Source organism: Chenopodium quinoa, unplaced genomic scaffold (assembly GCF_001683475.1).
Source record: "Chenopodium quinoa cultivar QQ74 unplaced genomic scaffold, ASM168347v1, whole genome shotgun sequence".
Taxonomy (NCBI): Eukaryota; Viridiplantae; Streptophyta; class Magnoliopsida; order Caryophyllales; family Amaranthaceae; genus Chenopodium; species Chenopodium quinoa.
In genome coordinates, this window is record NW_018742733.1 from 2,147,075 (window position 1) to 2,162,699 (window position 15,625).

General features: G+C 31.8%; 3 protein-coding genes across 3 annotated transcripts; 1 reads left to right on the forward strand and 2 right to left on the reverse strand.

Moving 5' to 3' along the window:
- The first annotated feature begins 2,425 nt into the window (after positions 1-2,425).
- Positions 2,426-4,007, forward strand: LOC110723793. The gene is made up of 2 exons (XM_021903166.1): positions 2,426-2,569; positions 3,426-4,007. Exons 1-2 carry the CDS (start codon positions 2,500-2,502, stop codon positions 3,860-3,862), a joined length of 507 nt encoding a protein of 168 aa, XP_021758858.1. The 5' UTR covers positions 2,426-2,499; the 3' UTR covers positions 3,863-4,007.
- Positions 4,008-4,848: 841 nt separating this feature from the next.
- Positions 4,849-6,885, reverse strand: LOC110723532. The gene is made up of 2 exons (XM_021902885.1): positions 6,882-6,885; positions 4,849-5,408 (listed from the first exon to the last, which is right to left on the reverse strand). The coding sequence occupies exons 1-2, from the start codon at positions 6,883-6,885 to the stop codon at positions 4,849-4,851; spliced, it is 564 nt and encodes a 187-aa protein (XP_021758577.1).
- A 3,127-nt stretch (positions 6,886-10,012) lies between these two features.
- Positions 10,013-11,300, reverse strand: LOC110723569. Its single transcript, XM_021902918.1, has 2 exons — positions 11,201-11,300; positions 10,013-10,439 (listed from the first exon to the last, which is right to left on the reverse strand). The coding sequence occupies exons 1-2, from the start codon at positions 11,271-11,273 to the stop codon at positions 10,048-10,050; spliced, it is 465 nt and encodes a 154-aa protein (XP_021758610.1). The 5' UTR covers positions 11,274-11,300; the 3' UTR covers positions 10,013-10,047.
- Between the last annotated feature and the right edge of the window lie 4,325 nt (positions 11,301-15,625).

Here is a 15,625-nt window from a genome sequence, read left to right on the forward strand (position 1 = left end):
GAAACAAATAGTGGTATATTATACAAGAAACTCTTCTAGATACTTAGTAGAGTTGCTTGTATGTATTCATGAATTTCGATGATTATAAGGAGTCTCAATTTGCATAATCTATTAGTAGATCCGGTAGAGGTTTTTTACAAACACCAATAACAATATTGGAAGCTGAGCAGACTAGTCCTTCACAACAAGCATATACACCTTTAGAAACACATATATTGCCTTCACCTTGACATTTTTCTTCTTCGGATGTTTCAATTGCATCGATGAATGCTGGAACTGAAATAATTTTAACCATGAATATTAGTCACCCGTTTTTCAAAAATTATTTAACTTATAGAGTAATCGAACATGCATATATGAATTGAAAACGACATTTGACTAGAATTATAGAAAAAAAAAAAAAAAAATTTAGCCCGTGCACATAAAATTTTTATATACATCCAGGTTTACCGTACATCCAACTAACCCAAGATTAGTTTTTGTTCTTCATTTGATGAATCAACGAAATATAATCATCAAAATAAGTACAAAATACTTATGGGTGTACGGTACACTAGGTGTATATAACAATATCTCCAAAGCACATAATACGTGTAATAATAATGAGTATTGTAGGAGAAAAAGAGGTCGGAGCCAAACCTGATACACTTAGTAAAAGAATAGCTAAGAACATCATTGACATAACAGTGTAGTTGATACGAATACTCGCCATTTTAATGAAGGAAATATAAGAAGATTGTTGCATTTCTAAGCTAAGCTTATACGATCTATTATTGTTTTAGGCGAGTGATTGAACATTCCTCAGCTTTCCTTAGCATTTATATTGCTTACCTTATGGAATGAAAACTAATTTTATTGTATGTTGATCGACAAGCCAAAAAAAACCTAAGGAAATTAAATACATTATCAAATAATTAACAAGATATAATATAGATGCATCATTATTTTCGTTGTTATTACGTGCATGCAACCATGTCTTTGCTTTGCTGGACTCATCACTACTGCTAGTATATGATATCAGTAAACTAACATTAGCTATATCATGATTAATCATGTAGCAAGTTGAATTGAATACAATTAATCATTTTAGAATAATATTGAACTTGGTTGTATTAATTAATTTGACTAGCTGGTTATAAATAGTTTAGCTTATTGTGTAAAAGTGTTTAGTAATTAAGTGCTACGTACTTAGTTGTTTTAGTGTATTTAATAGACAAAAGATGATTTTTTTTAATAAGCTAATATCAAAAAGTTTTGTATTGATTGTTTTCTAAAAGTGTGTGCTTTTTGAGTCCAAAAATCTCTTTCAATAAACTATTTACCAAACACCCAAATTTGATACTACCTCCGATTTTTATTAAATTAGTTGCAATTTTGGGGTATTATTTGTGAGATATAAAATATTGCAAAGTTGCAACTAAAAATATTCGAAGGTGGTATTTAAATCAGTCAAACATATAATAGGGATCAATAACTCCAAAATGCACTTTACCAAACAAGACATAAGTGTATTTGATAGCCAAAAAGTAAAAAAGCTAATTATTCAATAAGTTGATTTCAAAAAGTTCTTATAATGATTTTTTCAAAAAGAGTTTTAAGTCTTTCAGTAAGCTAACCTCTAACTAGGCTCTATTAGCTAAAAGCTTTCCAGCTTCTATACCAAACAAGACTAATATCATTTTTTAATTTTAATTTTGTATCCTATGGACAATAATCACATACATATTTATACATACTACAGAGTATATATACACCTTAATAGTATATATACACCTTAATACTCTGTACAAAAGATGATTATAATATTTAATGCTAGATTATTCTAAAGAGATATAAAGTAATTTATATATATACACCCGAGTGCAAGGTAAACCCAATGGTATTTTCTGCTCATGATATTTTTGCTCGGATCATTTTAGAATCTTAAAATGAGCATACAAATATATACTCGTATCAAATGAGGAAAAAATTACCCTTATATTGGATGCATGTAACTCTGTACAATTTGAGTGTATATAACAGGTTTTGCGAAAGTTAATACTGTAATTTACATTAGATTTATTAGTATCATAGATATATTATATCAATAGATTTTTGTAGACTATAATTATATTAGATATTTCCTTGCATTTTTTTTTTAATTCTTTCTAACAAAGGTATGTACTATATTTAGGAGGGTCGGTATGTGTACCTCAACAAAAACATAATAATCCAAAGACGTGGCTGCAACCATCTAAAAATCTATTTAGTTTATCTGATAAAAATAGCCATAACAAGCTGTATATATAAATTTTATCGTAGTGAACTAGTCGTGCGCAACAACTCAATAATTAAGTAAGTAATCATAGAAATTGCTAGCTCACGACTCGTAATTACTTTTACCTAGTAAGTAGACTTTTTAAGCGCATTTGGAAGCACTATATAAGTATTGCAATATAATGGTGGACATTGCTAACATAATCAAACTTCAATTTAATTTTAAAACATTTAATTAACACAATGGAGAGGATTTTTATCAACTTATTTGTGTTGTCAATTTTGCTAGCTCTTTTGGCATTGGCTGAATCAGGTTTAGTTTTTGTATTTCTTTCTTAATATTGTTTGTGTGTGTGTTTTTTTTTTGGTTACCTTTTGCCCTAAGGTCCTCTGTTCTATAATATTTTTTCCATTTTTGAATTTGAGTTTCTTAAAATAGTGTTTTTCTTGTCCTTTTAGGGTTTTCTAATTTAATCATTTTGTCCTCGTTTTTATAGATATTTGAGCCCTCATTAAATATAAAATGCATGGAGATGTATACTTTTATGGAAAAGTACACATACAAAGATATTATAATAATTGAGATATTATCGTATACATCAGGTGCACCATTCATCCATGAGTAGTTCGTTCTCATTTAATTTTGGATTAGTTGAGTGTACGGTGCACTCAGACGTATATAATATTGATTTATAATAATTCCAAATCATATATTATCCAAAAAATTCTAATCCTTGTGAAAATTTCGCCATGGTGTCATTTTGAGTATCCCTTTTATATATGCCTCATAGTATTCTTAAAAGACCAACTCGTTAGTTAATTACTCATAACTTCATAATGAATTTTCACCACTATTTTGATCATATTTTTTTGAAAATATATGAAAACAAATGTCCATATCTAAGGCACTATTGGATTTATTATAATGTATATATTCAATTTATATTTTTACTATTAAAAGATATTGATAGCCAAAATTGTACATTGTCAAGAGTATTCAGTTAAAGTAATGCAAGAAATTTGATACAAGAGGAGTATGAGATGAAGTGAAATAGTGAAGTGCTTAAACTTCATATAAGATGATAAAACTATATTTAGCTTAATTCTCTTTAACATTCACTAATTGTTACTTACAAATTTGTGGTGTTATGTTCATATTTTTCTTCCAGCCATGGAAAAGAGTTATGGACCCTATGATCAACAACCATCATATGTACCGGACACCTCGAGCACACCACCACCACCATCGCCGCCATCATCACCACCACCACCACCACAACCACAACCTAACCCTACGTGTAGGAAACTAAAACAACTTTGTGGAGGTTATGGCGATTACGCTTGTTGTGAAGGATTATATTGTCTTGGTTGGACACCAGAGCAACCAGGTGGTCTCGGACTATGTACACCTTTAGATAATCAACAACCTCCGTCGAAAGATAAGTGTAGACACCACCTTCAAGAGTGCCAACTCTATGGTCCGTACGTATGTTGTCAAGGATTGAACTGCGTTCATGCTCGAAACCTTCCTACCGAACCTCTTATTAAAACTCGAAAGAAGAAGCTTCCTCCTGGTACGGGTTTATGCACTTATGCTAATTATTAAGCTATAATATGTACTCACTAGTTCATACTAGCAATACTGATTGAGTTTAGTATATGTTCATCATGTGTTTTCATGTATTGTTCTATAGCATACATTATGTTTTTGATTCCGGGGATTATTGTACTTCATTTTGTTAATTTTTTAATTTCAACAGTTTGACTTTTGCACTATTCAATTAATTATGTTAATTGTAGTTGGTTTACGCATCCTCAAATCCTTTTAATGTATGGCCATGAGTAATTTTATAAAAGCCATTTTTATACTCTGCGATGATTACTAATATACACAAATAAATGTTTAAATTTTTATTTTTCTAACAAAACAAGGGGTAAAATGAAAAGGTTACAACTTTTTTTTTTTTTATTGACAAAGAAAAGCCTTATACTCTATCACTCCCCCTCACATAAAGGCTCTTTAGGCATGAAATGTGGATGTAACAAAGGTCTACCCATAGCTGGTGCGAATTAATTCCACTTTAAAGGAAGGGCAGATGAGATTCGTACTCGTGACCTTTGTATTACGCTGGCTCTGATACCATGTTAGAGGACCAATTCAACCAAAAATTTAAGCTGATGGTTGAGGCTCAGAAATATATTTTATACTCTATCATTTGGGAAAAAACAATAAGATCTAGATCGACTAAGACTTTTAATATTGGGTTAAAGACGATTTTGGTTCAATTGGTGAATTGGGCCGAGAATATATACCTGCACTGCACAGAAGAAAATTTTGGCTTGTAATGAGCAGCCCAAAAAATAAAAAATAAAAATAAAAATCAATTTGTACCCAAACACATGCATAGCAATAGCATATATATAAATTTCTTAATAAAACTCCGTAACATTTATTAAGTAAACTCAATCAATACAATCAAAATTAATACAAGAAATCAAACACTCAACAAAAAATACATATATGCAACTCAAATTAACACAATTGTAGCTCAAGAAAATGAGAGTCATCCACATGAATGGACTAATAAGTCATCATTTCGACGAAGAACTCTGCTTGTAAGTAGGCACACAAACACCACCATCACCAGCATAGCTACTCGCATCATAGACACAAGCGTACCTTTCGCAACACTGAAGTCCAGTGCTACCACCACAAGATTCATAATCACTTTGACATTTTCTTCCTGGCATACAAACACCGCCAACTTCTGGATAATCGTCATCAAGTACACATCTTAATCCTTGGCAACATTTCAATCTATTGATACCTCCGCAAAGTTGATATGTCCTTCGACATGGTTTTAGCGGCCTACAAACTCCGCCGGATCCAGGATAATCACCATCAAGCTCACATCGTAGTCCTTCACAACATTGGTACGCTGAAGTGCCACCACAATATTGTTGAACGGTCTTACACGTTCGTCGCATACACGTTCCTGTTGCGCCTGGATAGTCACCGTTGAAAATGCATTGTAGTCCTTCACAGCATTGATATGCGGACATTCCTCCGCAAGATTGTTGAACAGTCTGGCATGCTCTTTGCCCAACCGAAGCTCGGGTTCTGTCGACCTCTACTGCAGCCCTTATCGAACCTGAAGTTAAGCAACAATAACAATGAAAAGGTGCTTAAAATGAAGATTATTTGATAGTGTTTTACATTACTATATATTGAAAGGGAAAATAATACTTTCTCAATCACTTAGCTAACGTTATCCTGAATTTCATGCTTGCCAATACATAATTTAAATCTTTTGTATATCTAATTAAAATTATAAAATTTGATTTTATACATTGAAACAAATTTGTCAAGAATGTACTGGTTTGCATTATATGATTATACTAGTAATCACATTCAAATGTTACAATTAAAATTTAAAAGTGAATGGTACAATTTTGAGTGAAAAAAAAAAAAAAAAAAAAAAAAAAAAAAAAAACCTAGGATTAGAGCTTACTTGAGAAGGTTAAGAAGATGAACAATACAATAACAAAGACAATATAATTTGGGAAACTTTTCTCCATTTTCTTAATATTTGATGGTAGAATGAACAAAGTCTATGATCAGAAAATTATGATTCTCAAAAAGCCTAAGAACGGATTATATTGTTGTTTACAAAGAGTATTATTGGTTGACAATTCCTATATTTTGTCCTTGGAAATAAGATTTGATTTAGTATTACTGATTTGCACGAAGTAGTGTTAATGCTGTATGTTAGATATTTTTTAATCTCTATTTTTTAGTATGCATTCAAAACTCGAGTAGTAGAATAGAATTATCATGCTTGCAACTCATGACAATAATATATATTTGTTCGCAAAAGTGGAAAATGTACTGCCCCCGTGAGTGTTAATAACGCTTTTTTTTTAAAAAAAAAAATAAATAAAAAATAAAAATAAAAAATTCCGTCCATTTCAATGAACTAAACAATTAAACGGTCAATTTACCCGTTTACAACTTGCACTGATTTCATATACTCAAGCCTACCACGGACATTTATAACAACATATAATGGTCAAATATGGTTCCAAATGACATGATATGACCCCGAGATGTATCCTCTACTATCTCAACACTTTTAGACATCAGGTCCCGAAACCTCAAAATTGCTCAAAAAGCAAGGATCATAGCCTTTAATTTTGAAAATTTTTAACTTTTTTTGGCCCGGACATAAAAATTTCCAAGATGTTTAACATGGACCCTAATACTCTTCGGGAGTCCAATTGGGTGGGTGGAACCATCTAATTTGCCTTTAAACGGTCAATTTACTCGTTTACAACTTGCATCGATTTCATAAACTCAAGCCTACCACAAACAACATATGGTTCCAAACGACATTATATGATCCCGAGGTGTATCCCCTACTTTCTCAAGACTCTTTGGCATCAGGTCACAAAACCTCCAAAATTGCTCAAAAAACATGGATAATAGCCTTCAATTTTGGAATTTTTTGACTTTTTTTGGCTGTGAAATAAAAATTGCTGAGATGTTTACCCTGGATCCTAATACCCTCTGGGACTCCAATTGGGTGGGTGGAACCATCCAATTCGCCTTTAAGCATCCAATTTACCCATTTTTGTACGTGCCTCTTTTATTGGCTATGAGCTTTCATGGGGCCTTTATGTAGCCAAATAATGGTCAGATCATATATGAATCGAAACAATATTATATGAACCCGAGATACATCCCATAGTGTTCCGCGAATTTCCGACACTGCGTCCGGACACCTTCTAAATTGCTCCAATTTCGTGTATTATAGCCTTCATATTAGGCTCTTGTGTATCATTTTTACACCCGGCGAGATTATGCATCCAATTACTTCCATGGGCTCCCAAAGGACCTTGGGAGTTATAAATAGTGTCGAAACCATCTCATTCATCCGTTATCATCATGTCTTACGGTAAATTCGACGTACCCACAAATGACAAAAATATCTCCAAGTATGCCTTGTCCTTGGGTGCACATCTCTTGCGCACATGCCACACGTCCCCTTGCACCACCCAACATCCCAACACTTAGGCTTTGTGTCTTGTCTTAATCTTGTACCTAGCAATTTTTAGCATATAAGATGCACTACTAGCTAACCTCGTTTTCCAAAATATAGGTGTTTTTAGGGAATAAGGTGGTGGAGGGGATGAATCGAAGCGACATTGGGCCGAATCTCAATGGATCGTGACAGCAAGGTCAGTCTGCCACTTACAATACTCCGTCGCGTATTTAAGTCGTTTGCAAATGATTCATCCAGCCGCTCGATAAGAATTGTACTTCAAGGCGGCTCTCACGACACATGCGCCACGCAAGCTTAGCCTACGACACATGCCTTGGGGGCCGAAGCCCATAATTTAATTTTTACATAATAAGGAAAAATAAATAAATAGATTGTTCCCTCTCATTCCCAACCTGTTACTGTTTAAATGCTCCTAAATTGACTATTCACGTTATCTACTTTAACCAATGTTGTTGGTGATTTAAACATAAGAAAAAACATTTTCTAATTGGAAAAATTGCTAAAAATAATACAACTTTTGTCCCATTCTTTTTTAATAATACAATCTTTTGATTATTTCGTAATAATACAACCTTTAGGGAGTGTTCATTTTAAACAAGATAAAATCGAATTTTCGGTGAGTTTTGAGGTGGGAGAAGGGGATGGGATATTCCATCCTTCTTCAAATCCTCATCCACACCACCAAAAACTCAACCGTCTCCTTTCCTAACCCCAAAGTCCACCAAAAATTTGATTTTATCTTGTTTAAAATAAACACCCCCTAAAGGTTGTATTATTACAAAATAATCCAAAGGTTATATTATTTAAAAAGAATGGGCCAAAGGTTGTATTATTTTTAGCAATTTTTCCTTTCTAATTTGGATACTTGTTGAGTTGATGTCTCTATGTGTAAATGTATAATTTTTAACTCTCAACTTGTTGTAAATTATATTTAAAAATTAAATATATTAATCAATAACTATCTATAAATATTACTAAAGTAACAACCGCTAACATCATCCCCTATTTACTTTGTACAGATGTCAAGTTTTGTAACAAAATTTCCCGCCTAAATCAATTACTGATATCATATTCTTATTTTTATTTTTACTTATTTATTGAAACCTTCTTATTTTTTACCTAAAATTAATAAATTATATTTATAGAGTTTTTTTTTTTTTTGAAACAATTATTATAATATGTTATTTCTATTTTTTTTTACATTATTATGGATTTATAAAAAAAACAAACTATATGGATCCCAAATATAATTACTCTTGGTTTAAGAGTACTCCATATTGTATAATTTGGTTAAATTTTTACTATCTTCAAAATTATATAGATCTAATTATCATTGCAATTAATGGTAATGTTTCTATAATTTTTTTTTCTCATATGAGGTACATATATATAATATATTTATTTCAAAGAAATTTTTTATGTCATGCGTCGCTTAGGGTAATTTAGTTTATAAATATAGATCACCGTACATGGCACAGGATCTAACCTAGTATATACTAAAAGACACATCAGCAATGACACGTGTCATCTCCTGGTGTGTCCTTATTTTTATTTTTTATTTTTTGAAAAAAAAATTAATTATAGTATAAAATTTTATACAAAAATAATTTCTTATATAAGTTAACAAAGATAATTTCTTTAAATAAAAAAGATTTGATATATCTTTTCACACAAACATTTACGAATATAGTAGCTAGAAAATACTAACGATAATTTGCGACATATTTTAATCTATTTTAAGGAAGTTTTCATATTTTTTCTCTAATAAAAATAGTTGTTCATTTATTATTAGAATTCATATCAAAGTGATGTGTATATTTATCATTATATTTTTTTAGATTTTTAATTTTTTTTGTAAAATAATCAAATTATATTTAAAATTTGATATGGATTATTATTTTTATAGAAATTACTGTGAATGACACGGGACCTAAATTAGTTATTTATAAAAGTTGCACCCGTTCCTAGTCAAACTTATCTCATTCACTAAATCTTATATGGTGTGACCCATTGCAAAAATGATTATCAATTTCCTATGAACTTATTATAATCAATTAATTAATTAATTAGTACTAAGATTTTGATAAGATATGATCCTGAATATTCTCTTACAAGTTAGCTTGCATATTCATATCTTTATTACTTCGTGTGTAGCACATTTGTCTAAATGATCTCTAAAATGTTTGACTGAACCACTGATCATCATCTTATTATTATAAATCAATTTGTTAAATACGGATTTTAGGCCATTTCCACTTCACAAGTTCAAAGGAAGTTTTATCCCAAAACCATATGGCAATAGGAGATTTAACCCCTTAGCTATATAAAATGTTTAACTCTAGCTATCAACTTTGTGTCAAAAAAAATGTTTAACTCTCTCAACTTTTTTCAATATGGAACTGTTACATGTGTCCTTTGGTGGGATATACTTCAACACTCCGCCTCACATGTAAGGTCCCTTTAACTCAAGGACTATTTGGCCCAAAATACTTCATATATTAAAGGCCCCAAACCATGGGTCTACTAATATACACAAGCCATTAAAGATCCCAAACCGTGGGCCTAACTCTAACCATAGGTCTACTTATGTGTCATTTGGTGGGATATACTTCAACACAATTCATGTATACAACCAAAAAATTATTTCACAAAAAGATTGTTACAAGGTATGAAACTAGTATAACATGAACATCACACCCAAATGAAGTTAATTTTATTTGGTGTATGATTAGTGATGAACACGCTTACATTTACCACCAACATGTGGATGATTCATATTATCAAGTACACAAATAAATCCTTTACAACATTGTGCTCCGGTGAAGCCGCCGCAAAGTTGTCCAACCTTGTGACATGATCTTTGTTTCGGCTTCCTGCAAACTCCACCGGCATCCGGATAATCACCATCGAGTATACAATCTAATCCTTCACAACATCGAAACGCGGCTATGCCTCCGCAAAATTGACCACACTTGTTACATGTCGTAGTTGTTGGCTTGCATTCGCCGCCTGCGTCAGGGAAGTCACCTTCGAGGTTGCACTGCAGCCCTTCACAGCATTGAAACCCGGCGATGCCTCCACAAAACTCGTTAGCCTTCTTACATGTTCTTGTTTCAGCTGCTATTGTAAGGGTTATGTTACGTGTGAAAGGACCATGTCAAACATAAGTACGTTATTAGAGAATTATTACATGAAATTTGAATTTCACATCTTAATAGAATTACTAGTTGTTTTTGGAAATTATGTTTACAAGCTTTTTTATTCTAAATGGACAACTTACTAGAATACTCCGTACTAGATAATGCTTCTTGATAATAAAAGTGTGCAAAATGTTACCATGGACGTAAATTGCATGTTAATTTTTATTCCAAACTTAGTCATCGCACGGATTATTCATTTTGAAGAAGGATTACAAGATCATCAAAGAAACAATTACGTTAGATATTTAGAGTAGAGGTGATCATGAATCGAGTTGGGCTACATCTAAAGGTATCTTATTATTTTAAACCAAAACATGTAGCCATGCAACATGCTCCATCCAACATATATAATATGGCCCAATTTGAGTCAAGGCATCGAGTTGGGCTTATATTCAAGCTAAATATATCGCACCCAAACCCATGTACAAATTTGGGCTGGATAGGGTAGGCTTTGAGGCTATTTAGGATCGGGCTATCTTATAAAGACCAATTTTCTCAAGAATAAAGCCTGGTAGGGAGCTTATGGGCCAAATATTAGGCCCAAATGTCATTATAAAACTCGTGTGTGTTTTCGAGTCAGGCTACACTTGATCAGCTCTAAAATCATTGCTTTCGCAAATAGTTGGGGAATAAATCTAGGGAAGCTTAGGGAAGAACGACAACAAATGCAAATAAATTTACCTGATAAGGTGAGCAAAGCCACTAGTATAGTTATCAAGATGAATGTGGGTGTAAAAACTCTCATCATTAACATTATATAGTGATGTTGACAATAAATTTGGCATAAGTATGATGAAAGAAAAGCACATATACAGTTTATGGACTATATATAGTACATTTAACATTTATAATTTGATAACATAGTAGTTAAATAATTCACCATTATGTCACGTCATTACATTGTCGGTTACTAGTATTTAATCTATGAGCTAGTAGCTGTATAAATATGACTAAGTAAGATATGATATTCTATGATATGATCGAATCAAAATTAAATGTTACCCATCTAATCATGGCCTACGTTCATTGACTTTGCATATTTTCCGCATCACGGTTTTGTTAGCATGCAGATTTTTCACCAACTTGGTATTTTTATGATTTTCGAAGTGTACACTGAATCCTAATTTCTAGCTGCATTTATCATATAAGTGGGATTTATTTTTGGTTTTGATTTGAAGATTGATTTCTACGAGTACTTTTAACCTATCTTAGCACTTGCAGCTGACGTGGAGCAAGTATTCTTATTTGACTTTTGTACCCTTGTTTATATCTTTGATTATATACTTATTGATTTTAAAGTGCATGTCACAAGACTGTGTTTAACAATTTCTAATTTATAAAATACTCATCTCATATATCAATGATTTGTAAGCTTGCTTTAAAAGTCAAATGGTGCTACTTTATAATTTGAGACAGTTTTAGCATTATATGCACAGACTAATAAGCTATACAAACTAAATGAGAAAATCGTAAGTGAAAACTTGTGGAAAAGGACTTTTAAGTTGTATTTTGTTTGTATTATTTGGGTGACCTTTCGTGGTTGTTAACGCCAGAGCTACGGCGTTGACTATCACGTATTAGTCACGTGACTTAAAATAAAAAAATTAAAAAAAAATCCCCAAATTTCCCTGCTTTCCTGATCTAACCCTTTCGTTAAATGCTATGTATTCAGTTTCGGTTAGGTCGGGAAAGGAGGAAAATTTGTGGAATTTTTTTTTCTTTTTAAATAAAAAAGTCACAGCCAACGCCGCTAGTTGACCACCATGCAAGCTCACCAAATATCCCATACAAATAAAATACAACTTAAAAGGTCATTTTCCACAAGTTTTCATTTAAAAGGTCCTTTTTTAAAAGTCGACCACTTAAAAGGTTCTTTTTCACAATTTTCTCAAACTAAATAAACAAAAGGAAATTGAAGAATTGGGAGTTCCTTGATTAAAATTTGAAATCAATAGATGTTTATTGAGTAAATTTATTCAATTCATACGTATAAATTACATCAACAATTACAAACTTTAATTAAAGATGATGCAACTTAAAATTACATCATTAAAACATACTCCGTACATAAGAAACCCTTCCAAATGCATGCAATACATTTTAATTTGGCTTCTTAATTAATACGTACTAAGTATTATCTTTATTGGTAAAGACTTCCCTTGTTACATTTTCCACCAGCATCCGGAAAATTACCATCAAGCACACATTCAAGCCCTTCACAACATTGAATTCCGGCGATACCGCCACAAAATTCACCAGCCATCGGACATGATGTGCTTGTGGGCTTACATACTCCACCTGCATCAGATTCATACTCGTCGCCATCGAGTATGCAGTCTAATCCTTCACAACATTCAAATCCGGCGATGCCTCCGCAAAATTCTTCAGCCTTCATACATTCTCTAGCTGCAACTGTTGGAGCTGGAATATTTAGTAAAATTGCTAACACAAACACAATGCTAAAAATTATGAAGGTACGTGTAGTTTTCGCCATTTGTGCAATTATGAAATTCGATTAAGAAATTCTATATATTGAGAACAAGTATAGATTTGAGGTATATATATATATATATACTATAAGAACTTAAGAAGTAGTAGTTGATGTATTTGAATATGAAATATAAATGATTAAATGATCAATTACATGCATAATATAAGGTGTATGTTACATTATTGTCAATATTAATGTAAACAAGCAATGAGCTGGAAAGATAAGTCTTATGCATGATAGGTACATTATAATAGGACTAGTTTAGTAGTATGTACCTTTATTTTTAAAAGTCAAAGAAAAATTATATAGACATGATATGTAATTCGATGACAAGTAATTTAACAACGAAATATGGTTTTGGTACACGTTTGCTTATCTTAAACTTGACTTTGTTCAATGTTCTTATCTAATCTTCGGCCTAACTTCATTGACTTTGTTTTTTTTTTTTTTTTTTTTTTTTGGCTGCTTCACGACTTTTGAAGTCCGATCCAATGCATGATTGAACATGAATCGAAACAAAATTCATGTAAATACGAGTTTTGATTCAACAATTAAAGAATTTTGGCTATATATGACCTATGAAAATTTAATTTTGGGTATAATATAGTGAAAGGTGTTTTACTTATATTTTGGGTATGTTTCAACAAATCTCTCAAATTATAAGTAGTTGCAAACTCGCAATAATAATCTAGACATGGAGTATTTTTAGACAGAGAATTGGTTGGATTAATACTTTCTTAATAATTTTCTCGATAGTAATTTATAGCCCTATCTGTATGAAGTTTAGGATTTGTTAGATAGCAAATTGAAATTAATTTTACTTATAAAAGACTAACAAATAAACAAGTTAAAAGGTCATGCCCATACACTTTTGTGTGTGTATGCGCGCGCGTATGTGTGTGTTATACAAATATGGAGGTGTTAATGAGGTCAGTCGGATAAGAGTAGTAGGTTTTGTTTTTTTTTTTTGTGGTGCCAAACCCGAGATATCATCAACCATGAGCGTAGACCTAGATTTGATATCAAGTCTTGGGTAATATGGTAACACCTCACTTCTACAATACTTTAAACCGTTAAAGTTAGTTCACATTCATTGACAGGCTAGGGCATTAAAATTTGGAGGGTTATTAAATTAATAGTCATAGATCATATCACCGTTGTTCATATTAAATGAAATAAATTTATTTCAATCATAGTACACTATAATGGTTTGAAATATACCTTCACACATCATATCACATATAGTAGTTTATTTAGAACCCTACAATTGATAAATGATGTAACCAACAATGAGTTAGTTACATGAAAATGAACTCAGAAGGAAAACAAACCACCTATAACATATTGGTTACGTAGTATTATTTATTAAAATCATTAAATGAGAAGATGAGAAGCTTGATCATTAGGAAAACTCCAACGATTGGGTTAATATTTTCGCTTGCAAACTCCTCCGGCGTCTGGGAATGTGCCTTCAAGAACGCAGGTTAATCCTTTACAACAAGCAAATCCGGCGAATCCTCCACAAAATTCACCGGCAACCTTACATGAACCAACGTTACTCTCCTCAACTTGGGCCAATGTTGGAGCTGTAACATGATGAACATCACACAACCATATAATTAAGATACATTTAATGCACAAAAGAAAGAAAACTACATATATAAGCGACATCTATCTCTAATAGTCTAATGTATTTGAGTCATTAATCATAATTAAATCAACTAATATTAAGTAAATAATGAATACATGCATGTAGCTTAATTGGTGCTAAGATGATAAATAGTTGTAGATATGATAACCCAAAGGAAGGTGAAAATGGAGGTTATTGTTGTTAAGATTTGAATTTTAATACTTCATCCGTTCTATTAATATTGCAACAAGGATGAAATTATGCATCGCAAAGCACATTTTATATGCTAAATATCTATAATTGTGTAAGATTAAATATCATAAAAAAAAAAGTTGATATGTGAAAGTATTTTATGAGGCGAATCCAACAAGATCCTACATGTCTATATTTTGCTTAACGTATAAATTATACTATATGGTCAAACAAGAGTGATAAATAATGCAAAAAATCTATTGTTACAATATTAATAGAACGGATGAAGTAAGTTACACATACATGCTTATTTCATTATTATACTTTATTATCAAATCATGGGGCGGCTTAAATCCACACAAAATTTGCAAATTTGCAAATTGTAGCCATTTAAAGTTCTTATATTGCAAATTGCAGCCATTAAAATTTTTTTTTTTTGCAAATTGCAGCCCAAAAGTTCGTATAAATTGTAAATTGTAGCCCGATTCAATTTTTTCATCGGTTTACATGTTGAAAAACCTTCGGTTTAGGTTTTAGGGGTCATTTTAGTCCTTAAAGACCCGAATTGAGCTCGAAATTAGCAAAAAAAATAACGTAAGTGTCTCGTATTTACAGTTTCCCACAAATCGATACATTTTTGTTATGCAAAACGAGATACTTACATTATTTTTTTGCTAATTCTGAGCTCAATTCGGGCCCCTAAGCACTAAAATGACCCCTAAAACCTTAATCGAATATTTTTCAACTTGTAAACTGATGAAAAAATTGAATCGGGCTGCAATTTACAATTTAT